This window comes from Battus philenor, unplaced genomic scaffold (genome assembly GCF_028537555.1).
Source record: "Battus philenor isolate CCGP_79_NKW_IND1 unplaced genomic scaffold, ilBatPhil1.0.hap1 SCAF_27, whole genome shotgun sequence".
In the NCBI taxonomy this organism is placed as follows: domain Eukaryota; kingdom Metazoa; phylum Arthropoda; class Insecta; order Lepidoptera; family Papilionidae; genus Battus; species Battus philenor.
The window spans coordinates 2,817,265-2,833,518 of NW_027181690.1; the positions used below are offsets into that span (position 1 = coordinate 2,817,265).

The window sequence follows — 16,254 nt, forward strand, 5'->3', positions numbered from 1 at the left end:
TTTGTTTCGACACTTCTTTTTCCAGCACTGATGCGCACTGAAATTATAGTATTGTTAGCCAGGCAGTAGTCATCGATTGCCCGTTTCGCAATATAAAATCTCTAAGCAATTAAAAATCTCGGCTGCCTCCCAATCCATTTCATTATGAAGCGTATATGACAAATTGATTAACATATATTTAGTAATGGGCAGAATTTAACTTCTCTGGTGACCTCCCAATCCATTAATATTGCATGCGATGTAATGGCCCTGGTGGAGGTTTTTGTGGAAGTTAAGTAAACGGGGTTTAGGCTGTACCTTTCGTGCTTTACTCTATTAAGCGTGAAGCAAATTGTAGATTTAGACCATTTAAATCTATCAACAGATATAATAGCAGCTATTTTACATGTTAGAACAATTGCTATTTTTAAGCTACAGGCGCAATAATATAAAATACTCGTTCATGCGAATGACATAGACATTCCTTACAACAAAAAATCGGTGTAAAAATTTTGCGTACGAATATCGTGTTGCAAGCATTAAAATTGAATGCAATTTGAGCATTTTTCGTAGTTTTACCTGTCCGAAAACTGCCAGTTTTACGTATTCACTGAATGTGACTGACTTTTTGGGCAGCTGTGAAAAAAGGCTAAAACACCGACAGTTACGCCGTATTCGAATTCATTGATCTCAACGAGTGCTTTATATAACACAAGACTTAAAAACTTCGTTAAAAGTTTACTTTAAAATTAATATTAACGATTATTTTAATTTTATTCTGTACATTTTTATTGAATTTATACCCAATTAGCGGGAGGTGAGTTACCGCCCGAACATATATGATTTTATACGATCCTAGCACGACGACATGGCCAACGGAGTACAAATAAGAATTTGAAATTCGAACGCCCAACAATAATTTAACATAAAACTATTGCGGCTGTAGTGGCCAACAATACGGAGCGTGAATGCAACATATTTTTAATAAGAAATGAAAGAGACGTGAAAATGTAAGTTACCTGATATATTATTACTATAAAAAAACTGTGTTGATTATAGTATTTTTTTTAAATCTATTATATTCGACTAAAAAGTAGGCATATTCATAGAGTTTATAGAAAAATTCATTGCCGGTTAGTTCTTAATATCAATAAGTTAAAAAAAAAACTAGTTAGTTTTTTTTTCTTTTCACACCTTTACATACGTTTTTCAGAAAACGTGCAATAAAGCGCATAAAAAATTTATTGGTCATTTAATGTATTTGAGGTTATGTTTACGAGTTTAAACATAAAATCTTATAAAATAAAAGAGACTTACTATAATCCAAAAAAACGGTGTGAAAAACTCATATGAAATCCGAGTTACGTAAGTATTTATTGGACTAAAACAATTTATATTTTTTTAGTGTACAGTTAAAATTCAATAAAAAGCTACAGAATATAAAAAAATAAATAAAAATTTAATAAGGAATAACAATCCGTTTTGCAACTATTCATCGCTACTTGATAACAAGCGTACACGTCTATTAACTTATATATATATATATACATATATATATATACATATATACATATATATATATATATATATAAGTTAATAGACTATATATATATATATATATATATATATATATATATATATATATATATATAATTTTGTGCATTAATTATGAATAAGACGTAAATATTAATATATGAATTATACAGGATTACCTCTGCCACACAAAAGTTTCCAGAGGATATACAGGAGCGCTCTGTACATACCAGACTGCCATCGCCAACAGGCCTGCCAAGCGCGGCGATTATGGTATAGCCGAAGCTTTTGCTATCCATGGGGGGGGGATATGTTTGGGGGAGGCCTGTGCCCTCGTTTGGTTAATCGAATTGCTTATATAATGCTTGATGTACAGCTATATAAACTTAAGATTACGTTAATATTTTAATGCAGGCTTCATGCAGAATTAAAATATATTTTAGGGATTTGTTTTTCGAACAAGAAATCCTTATCTAATAGTTTTTTTTATTAATGAACGCGGTATTTAAAATAAAAAAAAATTATAGTTGGTTGTATTAAAAAGGTAATACACAAATAAAAAGAACTAAATAAATGAAAACGAATTGATCTTTCTTTACATTCTAAAAAAAACCTCACGTAACTGCGTGCGTTCTTACAAAAAATACTTTTTATATTACAACGTTTGCAATTATTATATAGTTAATTTAAAAAGTTCATAATTAAACTTTTAAAATAACCCTTTTTACGGCGTAGGGCTTTTGTAATAACATAGCTTATTAGCAGTATTTATGAACACAACATGAAAATGATCATACAAAGCAAGAGTTCGCGCTTTGCAGATTATGACGCGCTTACTACCATCATATGTATATATATATATATATATATATATATATATATATATATATATATAGGATATCCAGGATTTCAATAAACTTGAGCTCACATCGATTTGATTCTAATTTCAATATAATAATTAATAAAAAAAACAGGAATAAAATAGTGAAGATTAATATAGATCAATAAGTTCACGACAGGAATTCGCACGGTAAGTTAAATTAAGCGAATGCCTGCTAGAAGAAACAAAACCACCGAACACGGTTACGGTTTAGAAACAAAAAAAAAACCTATGAACTTATAAGTTTCTTTCTTCTCCAATATAAAACAAAACTCGTTATTTGAATTGATTGTAAATTATACGTATTAAATAAATATATAATATTTGATTTTGTTCGTCTTTACTTATGACCGATTCGCACTAAAACATAAACTTGTAAACTGCTGAATAAAAAAATCATGTTGTCTTCGATTAACAATATGCATTCGCCACTATTTTTCCAAAAGATTTTAAGGAACTAATAGACCACATTACAAATTTATAATTACGCATAAAATTTTGTTTGTGACTGTACTAGCTATATTTCTGCAGGTATTGGTTTATCTTCGGTAACACTAGTTTACTGCTCAGTCGACTGTAAGTGAAGTCGAAGTGATTCCAAAGCGGCTCTACCACGTAGAAAAACTCTAACACGTTCGGTATCTTGCTGGAAAACCACTCCACGTCTGCCTTCGAGTTCAGGAAGTCGTTTCTGCCTTGTAGGATGACGGCAGGCACGTTCACAGCGCTCAAGTTATAAGGCGGAGGCTGCACGCTTCCATACATTTGTAGGTTCTTAATGATGCCATAGTCGTAGTGGAGGAAATCATCCACGTTCACGCTCTGACCGTAGTACGCCATGTTCTTAACCGAAGTTCCAGCCGGAAAATGGCTGACCAGCAACATCATGGTTTCCAGTTCTATGGATTTCGGATGCAGCGAGTCAATGACGCCAAGCGCGAGTCTGCATACGGTGTCCGCTAACAAAGGCTCCTTGCAGATGTATGCAGCCGTGCTCTGCACCAGCCCGCCGAGGGGCAGCGCCTCGTAAATTCCGATCGCATGGAGAAAAGGCATAAGTACTCGATAACCATTGCTGAGGTATCTAAAGAACAAAGATCTCATGTTGGTGAGTCTGGAAGCCGGTGACATTAACACGCTCACACCGATCTTGCTGTTGTATTCCGGTCTCTCAGAGTTCATTATGGCGAAGGAGCTGCAACCCTGGGAGTGTCCCACGAAGTTAATTTTGGAGGACCTGGTATGATCCAGGATATAGTTGATGAACGCTGGCAGGTCATAATAACCGAACTCGAACGGGCTGAAGTCCCAGAAATCGATATCCTTCTCGGGATTAAGCTTTATGTGTTTCTTCGAATAGTAATTGCCACGTGTATTCGGAACCCATAAGTCGTAGCATAGGTCAGAGAGTAGGTATGCGATACCAGCTTCAGGGCCGGCATCTAACCAACAATCAGAGCTCATGAGGAGGCCGTGCATGAGCAGCACCGGTATTTTGTTCGTGGGCTTGTTGCAGTTTCTACCCCGGGTAATTCTGAACATGGTCAGAATGTACCCATCCTCGGTAGTGACGTCATGCTGCTCCGACACGTAGCCATACTTCGTCGCCAGCTCCGTGAAGTTAAGAAATGAATTCACGGGATGTCCTAAACCGAATTGTTGCAGCTTGTCAATGTGCGCTCGCGAGCACTGAACGAGTAGAACTATGAGAAACGGAAGATAAAGTTTCACCGTCGAAAACATTTTGGATGTAGACCAACTCGCGGGCGCAGAGTATTTAAAAACATCTTTATCTAATTATTTAAATACGTAATCAGTCAATTAACGTCACTGATAACTGCAATTGAAAGAACTCTATATTTAGTTTCAGTCGATGCAAAAATAGTATAGAAACAAAGTAATTTAGATAGCATGCTTTAGATGGTGATATATGTACATAAACTGCGCAAAATTATTGAGTTAATTAGACCATTGGAATAAATAATCACTAGTTCACAACAAACACTATTTGTTACTCTATCTAACGGTGCTATGTGTACTTTGCAGAGAAAATTCTAGTTGGGTACAATGACTGTCGGAAGACGGACGGATTTTTACAACCGGTATTATTCAAAATCTACAGGGGAGGCCTATGTCTAGAAGACGACGTTCTTTGGATGATGATGATCTTCCGAAGATATCGACAAGGTGAACTGTCTATCGTCTAGTGCCGATCTGTGGTCCCCATTCCTAACACTTAAAGCTTCAGCGACCATCTTATACATGTCATGTCACTTGACAATTGTCATGTTTACTTGCTAGTTCTCTGGGCGAAACTTTTCATTTATCACTTGGTAAATGTTTTGTGCAACAGTACCTTAAAGCTTTTTAATTTATTTATTTATTTATTCTTTTTCTTTTCATTTCCATAGCGACTGTCGTCATTTCACGTAGTGGTAGGTCTACCTACAATGCATTTACCGGCTATTATTTTATTCTATTTATTATTTTATGGAAACTTAAACGTAGATTAAAATATAACTTAAATATAAATACATTAAAAATTTTTCAAAATAAATTAATAAATAAAAATACATTGTTATGCTGTCGGTACCATAAATGTACAATTCTGTTACATATCTTTTAAAAATGCCATCAGCGCTGTCTAGTCAACAATTAAAGAAAACGAAAAAATAAAAATAGCTTAGATTAAAAAACAACTATTATATCTAAGTTTGATATAATAATATTCATTATATCTAAGTTTTATCTCATAATTTTTAAATCAGTGTCTCAAAGTTTTGTTATCTATTTTTAGATGAAACATAGTTGTACCACCAAGAAGCCTATTACTACATATTAAAATTTATTATTATTTACTACATGTTCCTGAAGACTTTGTAATGCTAATTACATTCCAGTAGATAAAAGAATATTTTTAAAGTGATCTCTGTATACAAAAGGGATTGGAGAAGGTGTAATATATTTAAATCCTTTTGTTGACAAAAGATCTATACATTCACCTCTTTAATGATCTTAGATCAGTGTTTCCCAACATCAGGCCCACGCCCTACAGGTTTGACAATTCAATTATTAAATAGAGCAATTTTAAAGTGAACTCGGCTCAAAATAGGTCGAAAAATTCTGTTTTAGATCTTTAACCAATTATCATGTATGTTATCTATAGAAGAGTACATACTTAAATTGACTCATTACATTTTCACTCCTATGTACACAGTTCGTAAACTAGAGTAAGATACAATGCTATCGGCAAAATATAAAACACTTAGTCTTGTCAGCAACCGATTGATTATAAACACGGCATATTAATTGAAGTCAATTTTCAGGTCATGCGAATTGATATCAGTCGCTTGAACGAGTTTTTTGTCGCTTACTAGTTTACTTAGTGAAATTCTAATCGTCGTTACAAGAAATTACCTAAGTGGTGGTGATGGTAGGTCTGTAGCAGAGAACTTTGTGGGATTCTTAATATATCTAGTACGTCTAGGAGTATAATAAAAACACGAATTCCGAAGTAGAAGTGTGTATATTTACTACTACAACTACTACAATTGTTTCTGTATAAGTTAATGCTGTTAGCCCGAGGGCTTTTACAGCTTCACCTACTAAGTTCAAAGAAGGAAATTTCCTTATTTGAACTCAGTAGTTTCAGTTCAAAGAAGGAAATTTCCTTATTTGAACTCAGTAGTTTCAGTTCAAAGAAGGAAATTTCCTTCTTTGAACTCACTAAGTTCCGCGGATAATTATCCGTGGAACTTAGTGTATATTCATCCAGCTTAGTCCGATTTAAATATATGAAAAAAATGTTCTTCTAATCACAAGTCGAAAAGTATTGTAGAGCGCCCTCTTTCGTCCTATATATAAAGAATTATATTTCTTTTTTTATAAATGTAGTTTCTACAGCCTATTTCAACTGGTACGAGGACATTTTGATAACTCCGTAACATTTTTAATTTTTGTCTAAGTAACTTTAAATACAACACTGCTGCTGCAAACCAAAATCTATTTATTGACTTTTGGTCAAATTTCAAGGAAGTTTCGTCATTTAGTTAGTATTTGACAGGGTCGTCAATTTTAACAAATATGGCAAAAAGCGAATTTTGTTTGATTAAATATTATTTTTTTTCTTTGGATCACTGCACCATCAGTAACAATGATTAAGAGGTGGTATACTAAGTTGCGTTGTAGTTGTACCAACAGATGTGACGTTATCTATTTAGGTCGCACAAGAAAAGGTCATCACGATATAAATCTTTCATAAAATTCATAGAATAGTACTGGACTATAAGAAAATAAATATACACATAGTGGCAGGGTATGGCCATCTCAACTGTGCGAATAAGTCACATTTTACATGATTATTTAATCGTATAACTTGAAAATGTAATATGCTCTGAAATAATACAGATACACATGCTTGATGTTTTAAAACTCAACAAATCTGAGACACTTTTATTTAAGGGTCAGCCCTGTACTTGCACTCGACTGCCAATCTGACTTAGCACCGCGTACCGCGAGAACTGCCTTCAGTTTAACTACATTATATTGTCTTTTGTACATTGTTAAAACAGTACACAATATACATGTAGTACCTGAAATAATCACAAGAGTAGTTTTGCATTCTTTATAAGCTTCAAACTATCATGTGAGAGCATTACACATACTAATAATTAATATAAAAAAGATTATTGATTCTTAATTATTATCTTACATTTAAAACATGTAACGATGTCATATTTAGATGTTTTTCTTGCCCCCGCTATGGGACCTCTCGTACCCCTAACTATTGTGGGACAGAGAATTTGTTCTTATTTAATAATTTTTTCATGTAATAATTTTATTTTCGCGCTCTTCTATCGATCCTCCTATGATCTATCATTCCTTTATTTTTTTCTACAATTCATCAGTTTTTCTCTTTCATATCCATTTTTCCTTTTATTCGATACAATTCTTTCTTCTCCACATACCTTAACTATTACCATTTCTTTGTACTTATTCTATATCACATTTTTGATCTATTCTAGGTATACATTTTTATATATATTATTTTACTTATTTATTTATTTACGTATTTTTACACTTTTATTTGCAATTTTTAATTTTAGCGTTTTGCACATTTTTAGGAACGTTGGTTTTGCTTCGTCGTCTTTGATTAGCGAGGCCATAGAGTCCTCGCCAATCTTTATGTCTAACCGGTATTCGGGGTCGACCCGGAGTCCTCCGAATGCCTGTGGGCTACCAAGTGGACCACGGTCTGGTCCACGCCCGGTTCACAGAAACCAGGTCATATTTAGTTTATGTAATCCCTACTAGTTGGCTATAGTTGAACTTTCCATCAAACTGTCGTTTAAACTTAGCGAGTAAATAATAGATCCGGAAAAGAGTTCTTTCGCACTTTATATGAAAATTTCAGGCAAAACTTTTAAAAGTGTGAATAGGTTCTATTTTGATCGATCACCACTTGCCTGTTTGTTGGTGGTGACGGGTAATTTTGGGACTTATGATATAAATGCAACAAGTATTTTTGGTAGTACTCTTTGGTGTTAACCTGACATTGCCTGAAGAGTTTTGAAAAGATCGAAACAGTTGGATATCTGAAGGTGCAAGATCAGTGCAATATGGCGGATGCGTTATCACCTGACAGCGAAACTTAATTTTTTTCTAAATGGCTAAAGATGTCTATGATCTTGTTACGATATAAGCTATCATATTGCAATACCACACTCCCTCTATTGATAATTCCTAGCCATTCTCTCTCAACTTTTTGACTTAATTTCATCAGATGTTTGCGCTAGAAATCCGAATCGACAATTATGCCCGGACGTAAAAGCTCGCTATAAACATTGTCCATATAATGCCACCATAAGCACAGCGTGACCTTATTACGAGTTAATATGGGTTTTACTAATCTAGGAGCATCCGATCTCCGCAGGTTATTATCATACGTAATAAAATTTTCATCACCAGTTATCAATCTCTTCAAAAAAATTTCATTCCATGATGTCTCAACAAAGAACCAAAAATGAGTATAGGAGTGAGAATATTCATTAGGTTTTTAGAAATAAAAAAAAACAAATGTAAATTTAACTTTAATTCTTTTTCTTTTTTTTGTAACCTTTTTAATGTAATGAAAACCAACCAGATATTAATAATACACCCAGGTGTCTTTATTTATAAATATTTTATTTCCTCGAAGTGACACATTATTCTCCTAGCAAACTCTGCCTGGTAATTGTAGAATCTCCTCAATCAGCATTTCTCTTCATTATCAATACCAGCCTTAGGACATTCACAGGTGGATACAAGCATCTCCTAAAGATTTCCAATAGAACATGTTTTGTTTTTTTTGCACCCCACTATTGGGGCTCTCTCGTACACCCCTATCTAGAAGAAGCAGAGTCTTTTTATTCAGTTAAATAAATTTTTCATGTACCTATTTTTATCTTTCGTCACAATATCTTACTATACACACCATCTTCCTTTCGTTTCTTCTAAACTATTAAAGCAGGTTACCGCCACCGCCACCGCCAAATTACATGTGTTTCACCCCTCCACGGGGCATCTTCAGGAGTTATGTTACACCGATTAGTGCCAAACACAGAGTTGTGTGATTCGCATTGTTTGCCGCATGCGCATTTATCAGCGGGCTGGCGGGCGGTGCATTTTATTGCACGACTACCACTGCATGTGCGGAAGTGGCTAAATATTGGTCCTTTTCTTACTTAGGATGGACTTCCGCGAGGTAGCGCCTGATTCCATTAAATAAAAGTTGTTATTAGTTAGTACGAATATATAGTTAAGTTCAACGCGATAAGGAAGTGATTGTTTTTATAATTTCTTGTTTATAAGCATTCGCAACACGTGCAGAGAATACATTTTAGAATCTATTAACATTTAGTTTTAATTATTTTTAGTCTTCTTAAAAAAAAACAAGAAGAGATTATTATGACGGAAACTACAGTTGAAAGCTCCTGATTCTAGCTTTTTAATGGTCACTATCATAAAATATTTGTTAAAGTCGTTTTTATCAATAAGCCTATTACATTATTTTAAGTGAGTTTTTACTGCATATTTATCTTTACATAACCTGTTTGACAAATTATTTTCGTAAAGTATAAAAAAACATTAACAAAGGAAAATAAATTATTTATCATATGTTGTTTTGACCTCATGCAATAGTTATTTATGTCCTTCATCTGACTTCTTCCGCAGTTTTACGTTTTTGTGATATAACATATGACAACGATATGTTCATTTTCTTTACTTTGCGCCTGTTAAATTTAGACACAAAAAAAATTAAATACACGCCAATGCAATTTCTTATGGCCAGGAGTATTGAAATCAGTATTGGACTGATTTTTTAAAAATTTGCCGTCAACTTGTACTTGTATATTATTTTTCTATAAATTATAATTATTTTGTGTTTTCATTTTACCTTGTTTATTTAAAAATCGTATCAACTTTTGGGTTTACTACAAGGAGCTGTATTGGGATCACTTTGATAATTTTTTTTTTTTAGAGTAGATGGTAAAGTACCACTTGAACGATCAATGTCCACCGGTATGATCATGTTGTTGTCCATAACTGGACTCTCGATTTTCATTGCCCTGAAGAAGACAAAGGATAGGATGATATGGAAAGAGCTTTTTAGATTTTTCCATTCTTCACATATAATGGCACGACAAAAGTATCCTTTGACTGTTTTAAAAAACCACGTGTGATATTGAAAAACATCCTCAGTGAAATGGCAGTAATTTTAGGATCAATTTAGAAAATATTTACCTTCTAAATCTGCTCAAAATTTAGTAACTGTATTTTAACAAATATTCATTTATCTTCGGCATAATCATCTTATTGTTATGTTGACTATACGGTGTGTCGAAATGATTCCATAAAGGGTCACCGATCTGAAATACTTCTAGTATATTTGGTAGTTGGAGTTTTAACCATTTAATATCCTTATAGGAAACGATGCGATCGTTCTTGCCGTATATTATGACGACAGGCACTGTAGTTGCATTCATGTTGTAGAGCGGAGGGTCGACGTCTCCGTACAATTTCAAGTTCTCTGATGCTCCATAGTTAAACTTCTTGAAATCATCTGCGTTCAAGGTTTGGCTGAACCACGTCAATGATTTAGCCGACGTACCAGCTGGAAAATGTCTCGATAGTTTTTTCATCGTTTCTGCTACGATTGAACCGGAATGCCTGGAGTCGATCAAGTTCAATATTGCTCTACATATGACGTCAGCATCTTTCTCTTTGTCACACAAACTCGCTATGGTAGTTTGTATGACACCTCCAATTGGGAATACTTCTAAATTTCGTGCACTAGATAAATGAGGTCTGAAGGTTTCGTAAAACTTGGTCAACAATCTAAACGCAGGGGAGCTGGTGTACTTCATCCTCGTTGCCGGGTTAAGTAACATAGCGGATCGGACCTTGCCGCAATATTCCTGCCTCTCCGAGCACATGATGACCAACGAGCCTCCACTTTGCGAGTATCCGATATAGTTGAGTCTCTCTGACCGAGTACTGTACAAGATATAATCAATGATAGCCGGGAGGTCAGAAACGCCGACGTCGTTTAAATAAAACTGCCAGAACTCTGGGTCTATGTCAGGGTTCAGTGTTAGGTGGTTCCTGGAGTAGTAGTTGCCTCGAACATTGCCGAGCCAAACGTCGTAACACTGGTCGGAGATCAGGTACCCAAGTCCGGCGTCCGAGTCTAACCAGGAGTCCGATGAAAGCAGCAAGCCGTGCATGATCAGTACTGGAGGCTGGCGGAGACGTATGCAGTTCTGTCCTCGATGCAGTCTAAAAATTGTCAGGATGTATCCATCATTGGTGACGACTCTATGCGGCTCCAATAGCCAACCGTCTCGTATAGTTGTTTCTGTAAAGTTTATTCCACGCCACCGGATTCCGCCATAGATTTCTCGTGGTATCTTAGCAACGACACACAGTAGAAAACTGAGCACTGACAATTTCATCATTTGCCACTATAATAGATAATGAAGTATCCGATAATTTCACTTAAAAACTTTTACAAAAATAGTTGTACATCTCATAACTATGTAATAGATTTCAATTAATAATATAATGTATCTCTATCTACGGACGGACACAAGAACACGCGTGATTAATAAGACGCGATTAAACCATTTATCTTTGGGAAATATGGCTTGAATTGAATATATTTCGAGACTCGGTCCATAGCCTTGATACTAGATGTCCTTGTTTACACGTGCCGAGGCATCAATGTTTATACGACTATCGCTGCCCCTTGTTTCGCTCTCAACTCTTCCTTTATCTTTACTTACAAATTCACTATTGACATATACCGATTCTGTTTCAAAAAAATAATATAAAATTAGCGATAAAGCAAACCGTTATATGTTTAAAAACAAAGTTCGAAAATCAAACAAAATTCGTTTAAACCATCTCAAACTTCGTAGAATCGACGAGACTTCCCTCTTACTGTTTTATATGTATATATTTTAATACATGTAAATTTATGTACATATTTAGATGTGTAATTTATAACTTATTTACATTTGTTAATTTTTACACATTTTATTTATTTCCTATATCTTTATTTATGTCTACTAATTTTTACTATATTATATGCCTAGTTTATGATATAATTTTAATTCTGTTTTATATTTTACATTCCTGTGGTCTTACCCGATCTTGCAATAACATTTATTCTTTTTGGTTTCTTTGTAGTTGTCCTGCAATACCTTAGAAATGGTGCCTGACACTTATTGTCGCGAAAGAGGGAGGCGATGGCTCCATTTTCTGTTATATTTATAGCATTCGGACTCTAGTACATTTAAGAGGACAAATCAAGGCTTGATTCGTTTTGCAGGGCTTTCATTTCTACCCTTTCGGAAAGCTAGTGGTGGAAGAAGCTGCAGAAGTATCTGTAGCAACGCTTCTATCTACGATGTCTGTGAAGTATAGATAGGTAAACATGAAGGCGCTTTTCTTCTGTGGTCGTTGTTGTGTGTAGGTGTTCATGATCGCAAAGTGAATCACAATGCTAAATAGAATGATGATCTTACTTGTGAGTTTGTACTTGAATATACCAGTGTTTTCAATTTAGTCAAAATATTTTCCTTCCATCAATGTAACCAGAATCAGTAATATATAATTCGCAGAGTAAGGCCTGTTGGTAACAGACTCGCTACTGCTGTACCAAAAATAGTAAGAAAATTGAAATAAAAATCACAACCGACATTTGATTCGAATGAGGATCTTTTCAATTATTGAAAATGTATAAAAATAAAAATCTAAAACATTATTTTTTAACAATACGTAGCATTGTCACTCATGTTTGTAGGTAACTATATAGAATATTTGAATAAAATTAATATAAAAAGAACCATTATCTATAATTGATTTTATGTAATAAGGTAAAGAATTTTTGTGTTCATGCAAAAATAATAACAGTATTATTAAAAAAAAGTGTATTTTCTCTAATACAATAATACATTTATTCTAGAAAGTTGTTACTTACATATATGATACCGCGTCACCTTTGTTTACGTGATTGTTTAGGTCAATACGTACTAAATAAATCAATTAGAAGTATATTTTATTACATATAAACGAATGAAACTAAAAAAAATAAGCAAACAAGTTGTACCGTCATGATAAATGCCATCTATTATTCTAATAGATGGTATTCGTGCATAATTATATAACATTAGAATTAATTTTATGATAAAATAATCATAAGAGTTGGAATTAAATAATTTTATATTTAAATTAGGAAGTTAACAAAGAAAAAACTGTAAATGAGGAAGTACGAGGTCTCTGCCGTTTTAGTGAACAGGTATGGCGATTATAAATAAAATAAAAAAACTCGCCGTGCAGCTGACTATACGCCGGTTAAAGAGAAAACAAATTCTGACCACCGAAAGCACCATCAAAACATAAAGATATTCCTAAGTAAAAAAGGGACTAATATATAGCTACTTTTGCTATGCAGCAGTAGTTGTGCAATGAAGTGCATCACCCGCCAGATAAATGCGCGTGCGAAAAACAACTACCACCGTTAATTCACTCAACACGTGTTTACGGGACATCCTCAGGAGTAATTTTACACCGGACACGTGGCTCGGGTGCGGCTTGCTTCTTGACTTGGCACGACCAAGGGGCCGTCCGGACCGAAACGACAGGAGCAGCGCAGTCTGCGACCGTTCACTGCGACTGAACGTGTGTTCACTGTTAGTTTTTCAGGGACGACCTTAGACGTTCTTTAACAGTTAGAAACAATAATCTGCGTCAGCTACTGAGGTAGGCGGGGAAGTCCGAAGACACTTCCGACACTCCAGCTGATCGCAGGGTTTTCTTGCAGTGAAGTGCAAGAAAGCGGACACTACGTCGGCAACTACGAGACGTGGGAAAGTCCGAAGACACTTCCGACACTACAAACACCGAGCGTATTGAATCAGTGCGTAGGGGCACAGGATTTGACGGACAGCAACAGTAGAGAGGGCGGCGGGAATGTCCGAAGACAATACCACTTCCAAACGCTGAGCGCAGAAATTCCTTGCACCGGGGTGCAAGGCAGCGAACATAGTTGCAAGACAGCAATACGGGAGGCAGGAAAGTCGAGAGACACGTCCGGCACAGTTGTGTTTCGCATGCGCATTTATCAGTGGGCTGGCGGGCGGTGCACTTCATTGTACAACAACTGTTGCATAGCGGAAGTAGCTATATATTTGTCCCTTTCTTAGTAAGGATGGACTTCCGCAAGGTAACGCCTGAATCTATTAGATATAAAAATATTCTCACTATTCTGCGGGTAGTCTTGTTGTCTGTACAAATAAATCATTATCATTTTGAATAAAATATAGCTATGATTAGATATTAGAAACTAAAAGTTATAAAATATTGTATTGTATATTTAAAAAGCCACTAAAATTATAGAAATTGGAACCCACGCTAACACAAATATAATAATCTTCTTCGTCTTTCTCTTTTTAGCTGATGGACTTCCATTGCCATTGCCAATGCTCCCGCAAAGTTCGCCACGGTAGCTGGACTTTTGCTGCCCACAACCATCGCCTTTGGCGATATTAACAATATCATAGATCCCCCTAGAAGGATCATACATTCATCGTATTGGTAATATAAAAAATATGTTTATAAATTATCTCTATTTTCACCACAAAATTTTATGTCATTCTGATAAATACCTCTAACTCAGTCGAAAATGTCATCTGTTACCGCTCCCAGTTTATCTTGAGATATCCTAATATGTTCTTATTCTAAAAAATTATTAGCTAAGCTATGTATAAATGTTCAATGCAAATCAATTCATTTTACGCTACTCTTACGTTTATCCAAAAGCATATTGGACTGCTCACAGCGAATGTGTCCGCAGTAAGAAAATATTTTTTTTTGGACTATATTTAATTATTGAAGTAAGGTAATAGGGAGAAGATGTATAGCCTTAATTGTTTGCTCAGTTTTAATAGCTGTAATAGTTTTATAAATAAACGCTTCTTATTGGCTGTCAGTCAACTGGACAGGTATTAATAAGGTTGTATTGGCTGTAAGTTTTTCATGCTGTGAATTAAATATATGAATGAAATATACAAGATACTGGTGAAGTATTTCTGAAGCGAAACTGCGACGGAAAAAGTCTATTGACAAGACTCCACTTCCTTCCTAATCATTTTAAATTATTCTACCAAAGATGCTTTTGAAGCCCTTTCCAGAATACGCTAATGTTCGCTGTTAATAGATTTACACCTATCAGCAGATTAAAGTGATTTCGCTATTATATCTCTGGCTCTTACCTCCGCTGTACACAAATTTACTGTTAATTTATTTCTAGTTATTTCATTGACTAGGTGTTCGTTTTACTTTTGTGGTCGTAAGATACTTATATTGTATGAGGAGAACCGGAAAGAAATGTCGCTTTCTTAAGTTAAATTCAGACCTTTACATTATTAACAAGTTTTTATTTCTAATATAATATATTCATCTTCGTTATCAACAACCTCTTGCGCTCTAGTATAGAAATTTTCAATGCTGAAGCGGTAAAGATCGATCAGTTTTTCTGTAAAATATGTCGACAGAAACGACATTACTTTCCGATCCCTCTAAAAGTGTCTTTCGTTTCAATTTTCTTGGAAATAGATATAATTCCGATCTAGAAGACGTAACTGTATCCATAAGTAGTTTACGAACTGATATACGAATATAGCCAGACAAAAGAGGCCGTAGCCGGTCTGAATATATTTAGAGATACTATTTTACCTGACCGGGTCAATATGAATGGAGTTAGTTCTGGAAATTTTTCGACTAATGTTTCTGCGTAAATATAGGATTATTTTACATATGGTATAGAAATAATTAAATCTAGTTTCCTGCTAGGTTCTTCTCTATATTACATATTCGTATATATACAAGTAAAATGCTGTAATATCACACTGCAATTACCAACCCGCCTGCTACGCGTGGTAATTATTTAATATCCCCTATAAATAGTTTTGGGGTAGGCCAATGCCATGTATTGGGCGCCTATGGCCTGAAACGACGACAATGGAACAAAAATACATAAAAAATAAATAAAGTAGATCAAGAAATAATAAAAACAAAACATATTTAAACTCAAACAGGTAAGGTAAGGTAGCTCCCACCGTTTTGTATATACATAAACTTGTAAGCGTAAAAATAAAAATAATTATATCGAGTTTCCCGTTAGGTTCTTCTTTATATTACATATTCTTGTATATGTAGAAGTAAAATGCTATTACAATCATGCTCTTTCATATAAATTTAAGTTGTATCAATGTCTTGTCTTTTCGAAATTGCTGTGAAAGCCAAGCCTTAGTTGTTTC

The 16,254-nt window shown here is 34.6% G+C and overlaps 3 protein-coding genes across 3 annotated transcripts in view; 1 reads left to right on the forward strand and 2 right to left on the reverse strand.

Annotated features, from left to right (window-relative positions):
- LOC137925457 (uncharacterized) overlaps positions 1 to 16,254 on the forward strand; it is a 170,483-nt gene that overhangs the window by 79,275 nt on the left and 74,954 nt on the right. The window lies entirely within an intron of this gene.
- Positions 2,906 to 4,060, reverse strand: LOC137925612 (lipase 3-like). Its single transcript, XM_068769080.1, has one exon. The coding sequence runs from the start codon at positions 3,932 to 3,934 to the stop codon at positions 2,906 to 2,908; it is 1,029 nt and encodes a 342-aa protein (XP_068625181.1). The 5' UTR covers positions 3,935 to 4,060.
- Positions 10,195 to 11,388, reverse strand: LOC137925569 (lipase 3-like). Its single transcript, XM_068769032.1, has one exon. It carries the CDS (start codon positions 11,386 to 11,388, stop codon positions 10,195 to 10,197), a length of 1,194 nt encoding a protein of 397 aa, XP_068625133.1.